The 10,886-nt window shown below is 60.4% G+C and overlaps 1 protein-coding gene across 1 annotated transcript; it reads right to left on the bottom strand.

Annotated features, from left to right (window-relative positions):
- Positions 1 to 6,494: 6,494 nt before the first annotated feature.
- Positions 6,495 to 10,827, bottom strand: KISS1R (KISS1 receptor). The gene is made up of 5 exons (XM_015125638.3): positions 9,759 to 10,827; positions 8,840 to 8,964; positions 7,844 to 7,979; positions 7,385 to 7,617; positions 6,495 to 7,202 (listed from the first exon to the last, which is right to left on the bottom strand). Exons 1-5 carry the CDS (start codon positions 10,000 to 10,002, stop codon positions 6,744 to 6,746), a joined length of 1,197 nt encoding a protein of 398 aa, XP_014981124.1. The 5' UTR covers positions 10,003 to 10,827; the 3' UTR covers positions 6,495 to 6,743.
- Between the last annotated feature and the right edge of the window lie 59 nt (positions 10,828 to 10,886).

Raw genomic sequence — 10,886 nt, 5'->3', positions numbered from 1 at the left:
AATAAACGGGAAGGGGAACAGCGCCGCGGGAGGCCCCGCCCCCGGCCTAGGGACGGTGGGCAAAGTGCACGACGCGGCCCCAAGCGCAGAGGGCGCGGGGGGCACGGGCTGGGGCGAGAGCGCCCCGGGGTAGGAAGAGGGGACTGACGGGCTCCTCCTGGGCTGGCTGGGGGCGCATCCGAGCCGGATCCGGGACCAAGACTCTTCCCTTCGTACGGAGCACCTAGGCTGGGCCTCCTGGGCTCGGAGTTTCACCTTCACCCCTTGGATAGAGCTACCCTGCCAGAGTGACTTCTCTCTCCGGAGCCGCCGTTTCCAAGTCTGTGAAATGGGCTTGAAAGACCCGGTGCAGAGCTGGGCGGGCGGCGTCGGAGGGAGGGAGCCAGGGCCCCGCCGGCCTCCCTCTGGGGAGGGACGGGCTGTAGGCGGGGACTCGGCGTGGGCGTGGGGAGGTGCGCGCCGGGACCCGGAGCCCCTTCGTGAAACCAGGACGACCCTACCTGGCCCGGCTGTCACCAGCATCGGGAGCTTGGCTGCCCCCGGTGAAGGTGGTGATGACTTCCACGGTCTGAGCGTTCGCTTGCCCAACCACGTGCCCCGCGCCGCCCTCCAGGGAGGTCCCTGCACGTCCCCAGCCCTCACGCCTCTCTGTAGTGGGCAACCTTCTTGTCCCCACTGCGCAGAGCAGGAAACTGAGGCACCGAGCGGGGTGCAAGGAAGCCGGTCGGGAGGGGGACGCGTGCTCTGCAGAGAGCTGTGTGCGCGGGAAGCGACCCCAGGGGGCTAAGCTTAGAGGCCCAGGCTCCAGCCCGGACGTGAGCCCTGGGGGAGACTGGAGGGCGGGCAGGGGCTACCCGGGGGGGCCCTAACTTGTGGAGGGTCTTTGGCGGGCTCGGGTCCCCGGTCCTGACTGTTGGGGGCGGGGTTGTAGGCATCTCCTCCCCTTCCCCTAAACTAGCACACCGCGTTGCCACTTTTCTCTCGGTCCTTCCCCCTAGTTGCACCTCCTCCCTCGACAAAACTGCAACCGGGGCGGCGCGGAGGCTCACGCCTGTAATCCTAACACTTCGGGATGCGGAGGTGGGCGGATCATCAGAGGTCAGGAGTTCGAGACTAGCCTGGCCAACAAGGTGAAACCCCATCTGTACTAAAAATACAGAAATCAGCCCGGCGTGGTGGCGGGTGCCTGTAGTCCCAGCTACTTGGGAAGCTGAGGCAGGAGAATCGCTTGAACCCGGGAGGTGGAAGTTGAAGTGAGCCGAGATCGCGCCACTGCACTCCAGCCTGGGCAACTGAGCAAGACTCCGTCTCAAAAAAAAAAAAAAAAAACTGCAGGTAGGAGAGCTGCCCCCGACTCCAAGGCCTGAATCCAGACTTCCAGCCCCAGGGCCGCGTGTAGCCTAATGGCAGCAGGTGTCTGAGAGTCTTCCACCATAAGGCTATTAAACACCCAAACCCAGCTGTCACCCCTATCTCCGATGGAGAGGCCCGAGACACCTGCCCCAGGTGGGGGTGCTTTGAAGAGACCTCCCTGCAGCGGGATAAAGGGGTGGGGGAGTAACCCCTTCTAGGGCCAGGACCCAGCTCAGGTCTGAAGGTGCAGAATGTCACTCCCACCTAAGATGGAGCACCTGGAAGCCAGTGGACCTGAAAGGCACCTGGAGGGCAGGTGCATGAGCCTGTCTGTGCCTCAGTTTATCCCTCTGTAAAATGGACCAGTGTTAATTCAACCTTTCACCATCCTGTTCTGGATTAGGCTGCCCTTTGTTCAAAGGGAAGGGCACGGGGTGGAGGCATAATTACCCCCGGGGCAGGAAGGGTAGAGCCCCTACCCGTTTCCCAGGAGGAAGCTGTGATCCGGGTAGCTGGCCGCAGCTTCCCCGAAAGGGGCCGCGCACAGGGCAGCGAGGGGATACAGGATGGCAGCTGCCTGCAGTGAGGGGCTCCTATTTTTAGCCCAGAGAGGGAGCCGGGAATGTCTACACAGACTAGCTGGCTCCACCATATTCCAGATGCCCCCATGCCCTGTGGGGGTAGGCAGCAGGGTGGATTTAGATCAGTGCAGACCCCTCCCAGTCTCTTTCTCAAGCTGTGCCTTGGGCACAGAAGTCCCAGCTTTACGTATTTCCTCACCAGACCATCTACCGGAGGCACAGCAGTCCAGCTCTGAAGGTTTCCTAGCCAGAGCATCTCCTGGGGGGTCCTGGGGCTTTGGGAACCTCCCCCACACAAAAACAGCCTGATCCTCCCCTAACTCCTGCTGGTCACTGTACTGGTTCTCTACTCTGTGCTCAGGTGGGGGACATCCTCCTAAAAACCCCCAGATCCCGCCCTCACAGCTCTGCAGATTAAAAAGCCCAAACTAGGGCCGGGCGCAGTGGCTCATGCCTGTAATCCCAGCACTTTGGGAGGCCGAGGCAGGTGGATCATTTGAGGTCAGGAGTTCGAGACCAGCCTGGCCAACATGTTGAAACCCTGTCTCTATTAAAAATACAAAGAAGTTAGCCTGATGTGGTGGCAGGCGTCTATAATCCCCAGCTACTTGGGAGGCTGAGGCAGGAGAATCCCTTGAACCTGGGAGGCGGAGGTTGCAATGAGCCAAGATCACGCCACTGCACTCCAGCCTGGGAGAAAGGAGGAGACTCTGTGTCAAAAAAAAAAAAAAATCAGCGCAGTGGCTCACGTCTATGATCCCAGACTTTAGGAGGCTTAGGTGGGAGGATGGCCTAAGGCTAGGTGTTCAACATGAGCATGGGCAACCTGGACCCTCTCTCCACAAAAATTGTATAAAATAAAAAAATTAAGGCTGAGCACCGTGACCCAAGACCGTAATCCTAGCGCTTTGGGAAGCTAAGGAAGGAAGATCGCTTGAGCCCAGGTGTTTGAGACCAGCCTGGGCAACATAACAAAGACCCCATCTCTACACTAAATACAAAAATTAGTGTAGAGATGGGCCTGTAGTCCCAGCTACTCAGGAGGCAGAGGCAACAGGATTGCTTGAGCCCAGGAGGACGAGGCTGCAGTGAGCCATGATACACCACTGTACTCTAGTCTGGGCCACAGAGCAAGACTGTCTCAAAAAATAAAATACGGTGGTTCACGCCAGTAATCCCAGCACTTTGGGAGGCCGAGGCGGGCGGATCATGAGGTCAGGAGATCGAGACCATCCTGGCTAACATAGTGAAACCCCATCTCTACTAAAAATACAAAAAAAATTAGCTGGGCGTGGTGGCGGCGCCTGTAGTCCCAGCTACAGGGAGGCTGAGGTGGGAGAATCTCTTGAACCCAGGAGGCGGAGGTTGCAGTGAGCTGAGATTGTGCCACTGCACTCCAGCCTGGGCGACAGAGAGAGACTCCGTCTCCAAAAAAAAAAAAAAAAATCGTATATAATGAATCCAGCCTGTTATACCTATATCCTGACGCAGATATAAAATATCATTTTTACCCCTCTTCCAGGACATGAAGCAAAGTAAAGTATCTTTTTCTTTTTTTCTTTGACGGTGACTATTGTAGAATAAATTACCATTTTTAATATTTTTTTTCATAGAAGGGGCACTCAAAGGCAAAGTGCCTAAGACCGGGATAATTCATAATGTGCCTCTGATTGCCCCACTTCACAGCGGGGACAGCTCCAACCGGGGGTCCAGGTTGAGACCCGAATGAGCGACACCCGCCCCTGAGCGCCGGGCACCCCGGGACATCCAAGAAACTTTTCTAGAGGCGAGAAAAGAAGGCACGAAACCTCCGCGGGCCGCGCGTGCCACCTGCCGGGCATCTGCGGGACTGCGGCCGGGGGGCGGGGCCTTAGGGGCGGGGCCAGTGCCGGCGGCCGCAAGGTGGCGCCGTCTCACCTGAAAATGAGTTTCTTGGCCGGGCGCGGTGGCTCAAGCCTGTAATCCCAGCACTTTGGGAGACCGAGGCGAGCGGATCACGAGGTCAGGAGATCGAGACCATCCTGGCCAACACGGTGAAACCCCGTCTCTACTAAAAATACAAAAAATCAGCCGGCGCAGTGGCAGGCGCCTGTAGTCCCAGCTACTCGGGAGGCTGAGGCAGGAGAATGGCATGAACCCGGGAGGCAGAGCTTGCAGTGAGCTGAGATTGTGCCCCTGCACTCCAGCAGTGATCTGCCAGCCTCAGCCTCCTAAAGTGCTGGGATTATAGGCATAAGCCACCTAGCCCAGCCTTTTTTTTCTTTTCTTTTCTTTTTTTTTTTTTTAGACAGAGTCTAGCTCTGTCGCCCAGGCTGGAGTGCAGTGGCACAATCTCGGCTCACTGCAACCTCCGCCTCCTGGGTTCAAGCGATTCTCCCACCTCAGCCTCCCGAAAGCTGGGACTACAGGTGCCCGCCACCACGCCTGACTGATTTTTGTATTTTCAGTAGAGACAGGGTTTCACCATATTGGCCAGGCTGGTCTCAAACTCCTGACCTCCTGATCCTCCTGCCTCAGCCTCCCAAAGTGCTGGGATTCCAGGCATGAGCCACTGCACTCGTACACTTTTTTTTTTTTTTTTTTTTTTTTTTGAGATGGAGTCTCGCTCTGTCGCCCAGGCTGGAGTGCAGTGGCCGGATCTCAGCTCATTGCAAGCTCCGCCTCCTGGGTTTACGCCATTCTCCTGCCTCAGCCTCCCGAGTAGCTGGGACTACAGGCGCCTGCCACCTCGCCCGGCTAGTTTTTTGTATTTTTTTAGTAGAGACGGGATTTCACCATGTTAGCCAGGATGGTCTCGATCTCCTGACCTCGTGATCCGCCCATCTCGGCCTCCCAAAGTGCTGGGATTACAGGCTTGAGCCACCGCGCCCGGCCCACTTTTTTTTAAATTTGTTTTTCACAGAGAAATCTTACAACTCTCTGTGCACATACTGCAACACACTTGGTTATTCATCCCACAAATATGTATTCAGTCCTCCTGTGTGCTGGGGCCTGGAGACAGTGGGGAGCAGTCAGACACGTACTCAGCAGATACAGCACAAGGCGGTCAGACCCATAATGGGGGCAGCAGTGGGCAGGCCCAGAGGGATCCAGTAGGGCTTCCTGGAGGAGGTGGCAGCTGAGCTGTGACTTGATGGATCAAGTGAGAACATGCCCAGTGCAAAGGAGAAATCAGCCCCTGCAAAGAGTCAGAGGCAAGAAGAATGACAGCAATTCCCAAAGCCACAGAAGGGCAGAGGAGAGGAGAGGGACGTGGACAAGGCCTGTAGCCCCAGGGGAGAATTTCATCGTCATGTCCAGCACAGTCCAGGAGTCCTGGCCCTGAAGATGAGGACAAGCTACAGGTCAGTGTCAAAATCCCCTGGTGTTTCAGCCTCTGGATCTTATGTTGGCATCTCAGCAAATTGTGTGGAGTTTCACGGGGTCCCCAGATTATTTGGGAGAAGTGGGACTCTCTTTTTTTTTTGAGACAGAGTCTCACTCTGTCACCCAGGCTGGAGTGCAGTGACAAAATCTCAGCTCACCTCCGCCTCCTGGGTTAAAGCGATTCTCCTGCCTCAGCCTCCTGAGTAGCTGGGATTACAGGTGTCCACCACCACGCCCAGCTAATTTTTGTATTTTTAGTAGAGACGGGGTTTCGCCATGTTGGCCAGGCTGGTCTCGAACTCTTGACCTCAGGTGATCCACCCGCCTTGGCCTCCCAAAGTGCTGGGATTACAGGCGTGAGCCACTGCGCCCAGCCTATTTTATTTTATATATTTTTTAATTCAACAGGTTTTTGGGGAACAGGTGATGCTTGGTTACATGGATAAGTTATTTAGTGTTGACTTCCGAGATTTCAGTGCACCCATCACTGGACCAGCGTATACTGTACCCAGTGTGGAGTCTTGTACCTTCCCTCCACCCCAGCGCCCTGATTTCCCAAAGTCTATCGTATCATTCTTATGCCTTGGTGTCCTCATAGCTTAGCTCCCACTTATAAGTGAGAACATAGGATGTTTTGTTTTCCCATTCCAGAGTTTCTTCACTTAGAGGAGTGGTGTCTAACTCTGTCTAGGTTGCTGTGAATGCCATTTCATTCCTTTTTATGGCGAGTAGTATTCCTGTGTGTGTGTGTGTGCACGCGCGCGCGCTCCGCATTTTCTTTATCCGCTCGTTGATTGATGGGCATTTGCGCTGTCTGTTTTCATATTTTAGTATCTCTAAGAGTGGGATGAGGCCGCGGGCGCCGTGGCTCACATCTGTCATCTCAGCACTTTGGGAGGCAGAGGCATGGGGATCACTTAAGGTTAGAAATTCGAGACCAGCCTGGCCAACATGGAGAAACCCCGTCTCTGCCCAAAATACAAAATTTAGCCGGGCGTGGTGGCGGGCGCCTGTAATCCCAGCTAATGGGGAGGCTGAGGCGGGAGAATCACTTGAACCCGGGAGGCGGAGGTTGCAGTGAGCTGAGATCGCGCCATTGCACTCCAGCCTGGGTGACAGAATGAGACCGTGTCTCAAAAAAAAAAAAGTGGAATGAATCGTACACAGTGACAATCAACCACAAAACAATGAGAAAACGTCTGACACTTTCTGGAATGATCCAGAAAGTCCTGTGTTGACACGTTTAATTTCAGGAAACACAGAAATTATCATTTCAATATCAATAGCAAACATCACAACAAAACTGCACTGAACATCACAAGAGACCAAAACATTTGCACGGTTGATCTCGGACAGTAAGAAAAACATTAATAACAGAAGAATAACCGCTGTTCCAGTAGTCCCCGCTCCGAAGGGAGCCGCTCGGATTCCCACCGGGTTCGCTCAGAGAGGGATAGTGTCCTCCCCCAGGACGCACAGCCCGCGCGCGGCCAGCCCACTGCTCCCTGGCTTCTGCGCCCTGGCAGGGGCCGGGTGGGACCCCAGGCGGTGCAGCTCCGCGTGCGTGGCGGCGGGGTCGGAGGGTCCGGGCCGGCGGGAGTGGCGGGGGCGGCGCGGCGCGCAGGGGCAGACGCGGCGGAAGGCCTGTCGGAAGTGCGAGCCCAGGAAGGCGTAGAGCAGCGGGTTCAGCGCGGAGTTGCTGTAGGACATGCAGTGAGCCCAGGTCTTAAGCGCGTAGGCGGCGTAGCTGCGCGGGTGCCAGGAGCCGGCGGGGCCCAGTGCCTGCAGCACCAGGAACAGCTGGATGGGGCCCCAGCAGGCGGCGAAGAGCAGGACCACTGCCGCCACCAACCGCGAGACCTTGGCCCGCATGGCGCCCGCGCGCTCGGCCAGCACCTGCCCCTGGGGGGTACCGGGGAGGTGGTCAGACGAAAGACCGGGACCTGGTTGGGCTCATCCCCTCGCACCGCCCCTCCTGGACCCCTTGGGCTGTCCCTGTCCGCGCAGATGCCCCCACCGGCGCCTCCCACCACCTTGCCTCCCTGCCCGCCCAGACTTGCTGTCCTCCCACCCACGCCGCGCACCTGCAGGGCGCTATCGGCGGGCGCGGGGCGCACGGCGACCCGGCCCAGGTGGCGCAGCATGGCCCCATAGCAGGCGCAGGTGGCGAGCAGCGGCAGCAGGTACAGCGCCAGCAGGTTGTACAATGCGAAGGCGCGCTCCAGGGCGCGGCTGGGGAAGGCCTCGCTGCAGTAGGCGCGAGGCCCCGGTGACAGGCGGTGCAGGGCGAGCACCGGCGCAGACACCGCCGCAGAGCCTGCGCCACAAGCCGGGATGAAGACCCTGCTCGGGGGACCAGCGACCCCCCGGGAGGCGTCCCTTGCAAAAGGCCAGGCGCCCAGTCTGCAGCCTCGCTGGCCCTAGGCAGGCAGAGCTATTGCGCCCATTTTCCAGCTGCTGGACCGAGGCAGCAGGTGGCTCCGGGCGCCCAGGGCACTAGGACTGGTCCGCCTTCCCCCGTGAGGCCCCTGAGCTGTACTCACCTACCCAGATGCTGAGGCTGACAGCCAGCGCCAGCCGGGGCGTGCGGCGGTGCAAGGCGCGCAACGGGAACACCGTCACGTACCAGCGGTCCACGCTCATGGCGGTCAGAGTGGCGCACGTGGCCTGCACCGAGACCTGCAGGAGCCGCCAGCCGGGCGTGTGGTCACTTGCGCGATTGGGAGCCTGCCCCGTCCGCCCTGCCGATCCCCCTACGTGTGCGAACACTCAGGCACATACACGGAATGTGTCCTGGAAGGAGTGTCCAGTGCGGCTTGAGGGGACAGAGGTGGGGAGACTGGGAGAGGAGGGCAGGAGGATTGGGGAAGTGAAGGAGCCCTTGGGAGGCGGCTAATATCCCGAGTCTGAGACAAGGGGGCTGCGTGGGATGGAGGGACAGGCAGGGCAAGAAGCCTCAGAGCCTCGGTAGCCCTTCCTCACCAGTGACCCGGGTCCCCGTCTGTATCCCTCCCCCGTTCCCACTCCCCACTCCAGGTCTAGGCTGCACCCCCGCCCAGCCCCGTCCCGCAAGCTGGGTCCTCCAGCCCCTGGTTCTCCATTGCGTTGCCTCGCGCCGCGCCCAAAGTCCTCACCCCCTTCCCACGTGCGTTCCTCCTCCCCACATGCTCCCCACCCTGCTCCGGAGCGCATCTCCCTCCTCGTCCTCACGTGCGCCCCCTCCCCTCCTGCTCCAGAGCGCACCCCTCCCCCGCCCCACTGTGCGCCCCCTCCCCTCCTGCTCCGGAGCGCATCTCCCTCCGTCCCCACGTGCGCCCCCTCCCCTCCTGCTCCTCAGCGCACCCCCCCGTCCCACTTACGACACCCTCCCCTTCCACTCCCTCCCCTTCCACTGCAGAGCGCACACACACCAGTCCCCAAGTGCGCCCCTCCCCTTCTGCTCCGGAGCGCACCCCTCCCCCACCCCACCGTGCGCCCCCCCTCCTGCTCCGGAGCACACTCCTCCGCCCACCTGCTCCGCCCCCCGCCTCCCCCCGCACCTGCTGGATGTAGTTGACGAACTTGCACATGAAATCGCCGAGCACCCAGGCAGGCAGCGGGTACAGCAGCGCCGTGAAGGGGACGCAGCACAGGAGGAAGGTCACGTCTGTGGCCGCCAGGTTGGCTGCAGTGGGGACGCGCGGGCGCTGGGCGTGGGTGCCACTGGCCGCAGGAACCGCCCAGCGCTCCTGGCCCTGCCCCCTGGCCCCCACCTTGGTCCGAGTGACCAGCAGGATGGCACAGGGAGGCCCCCCGCAGCGCCCCTGGCCTCCTCAGGCAGAGAAGTTGGGGTGCCTTCTAGTAATTCCCCCTTACATCTCAAACATTACTCCTCCAGCTTGGGTTTCTTGGCTATTCGGGCAGAAATCGGTTCTGCTGGGCCCTGTCCGGGCTGGGGGAGCCTGAGCAGCAGGCCCCTGACCCTCTGAGCCTCAGTTTCCACATCTGCAAACTGGAGACAATGGTGCCGGCCCAGCAGCCACCGACTGGGCTCTCAGCTGTTTGGGGTAGGGGACCCCAGGACACAAATGGATAAACAGGCTCAGAGAGCCACCGGAGCAGGGGTCGCAAACTAAGGCCCGCGGGCCAAGCCAGCCCCTCGCCCAGCCCTTTGTTCAGCCGGACACCGAGGCCTTGGCCCGCGCTGCACCCGGGCAAGCCCCTCGAGTGGCCAGGTCGAGGTCTCCATGTGCCACACTCCCCACCCTCCGTCCCGCCCGGGTCCGCCCGCGCTGGAGTTTGCGACCTCTAGCCACAGGTGCAGGGACCACAGGGAAAAGATTTGGGGTGGGGGGGACCCCTGCAGGGGACAGAGCCGGGTCTGCGAGGGCCTCGATGCGCCGTGAGAGGGCGCCCCAGGCCGCTCGGCCCTCGGAGGCCCCGGGCCCGCAGCAGGTGCGGCGCAGCGCCCGCACTCACCGATGTAGAAGTTGGTCACGGTCCGCATCGGCTTGTGGCGGCAGATGACGTAGATGACCAGCGAGTTCCCCACCAGGCCCAGCAGCATCAGCGCCGCAAAGAAGAGCGGCACGAGCCAGGCGTCCACTGCCCGCGGCGCAGGGACCGGGCCGTCCGAGGCGTTGGCAGCGCAGCCCGGGCAGCCCGAGGCGTTGGCCGGCGCCCCCCAGGAGGCATTGGGCCCCGACATAGCCACGGTGTGCATGGCCGCGCGCGCCTCCTCCTCCCGGCCGCCCTCCTGGATTGCGCCCTGGCACCGCCCCGGAGACCCCTCCGCCCGGCCGCCTGCGGGTTGCGCCTGCGGAACTCAGGAAGGGGCCTTGGCTGGAGCCCGCGGGGTCCAGAGGGCAGCTGGGCTGGGCTCGGCGACTCCTCTGCCAGCGCCGCTGCAGCGGAACGTTTATAGCCCGTGCCCCCCCTTGTCCTTGCCTTCCCGCCTCTCTGGCAGCCGCTCGCCACTCCCTCCCCTGCCCACACGCCCTCTGTTCACCCAGCGGCGACCCCCCTATTCCCTCCTCCCGGTGCAAGGTCGGAGTGAGAGCGCGGGAGGAGGCTGAGGGGGGTGGAGCAGGCAGGGGGTGGGCGGCGTGGTGGCTGCTGTGAACCTGGAAGGACCGACCTTAACCCACTGATGGTTAGTCCAGACTAGGAGCCCAACCGATTCGCCAACCATAAGGCTTGTGAATATGGGACGGGCTTTGACCCTCCTAGGGGCTGGGGCTCCAGGTGGATGGGCCCAGGCTGGCGGGGAGGCCAGCCCTCACCGGAGACCCTGAGTGGGGATAGCTTGGGTTTGTCCCCAGGACCCTGGAGGGCCATTAAAGTTCCAGGTAGGTGAGGGACATCTCTGATCTGGCGGTTTGGGACTGAATGTGTCCCACATGATTGACAAGGAGTGGCTGATACCCACCCACAGGGACACTAGCAGCGGGAACCAGGTGGAGGGCACCTTACAAAGGCCACAGCCTTATTATTTATTATTATTATTATTATTATTTTGAGACGCAGTTTCGCTCTGTGGCCCAGGCTGGAGTGCAGTGGCACGATCTAGGCTCACTGCAAGCTCCGCCTCCCAGGTTCACACCATTC

The sequence above is a fragment of the Macaca mulatta genome, chromosome 19 (assembly GCF_049350105.2).
Source record: "Macaca mulatta isolate MMU2019108-1 chromosome 19, T2T-MMU8v2.0, whole genome shotgun sequence".
NCBI lineage: Eukaryota > Metazoa > Chordata > Mammalia > Primates > Cercopithecidae > Macaca > Macaca mulatta.
This window is presented reverse-complemented; position numbering and strand designations above follow the sequence as displayed.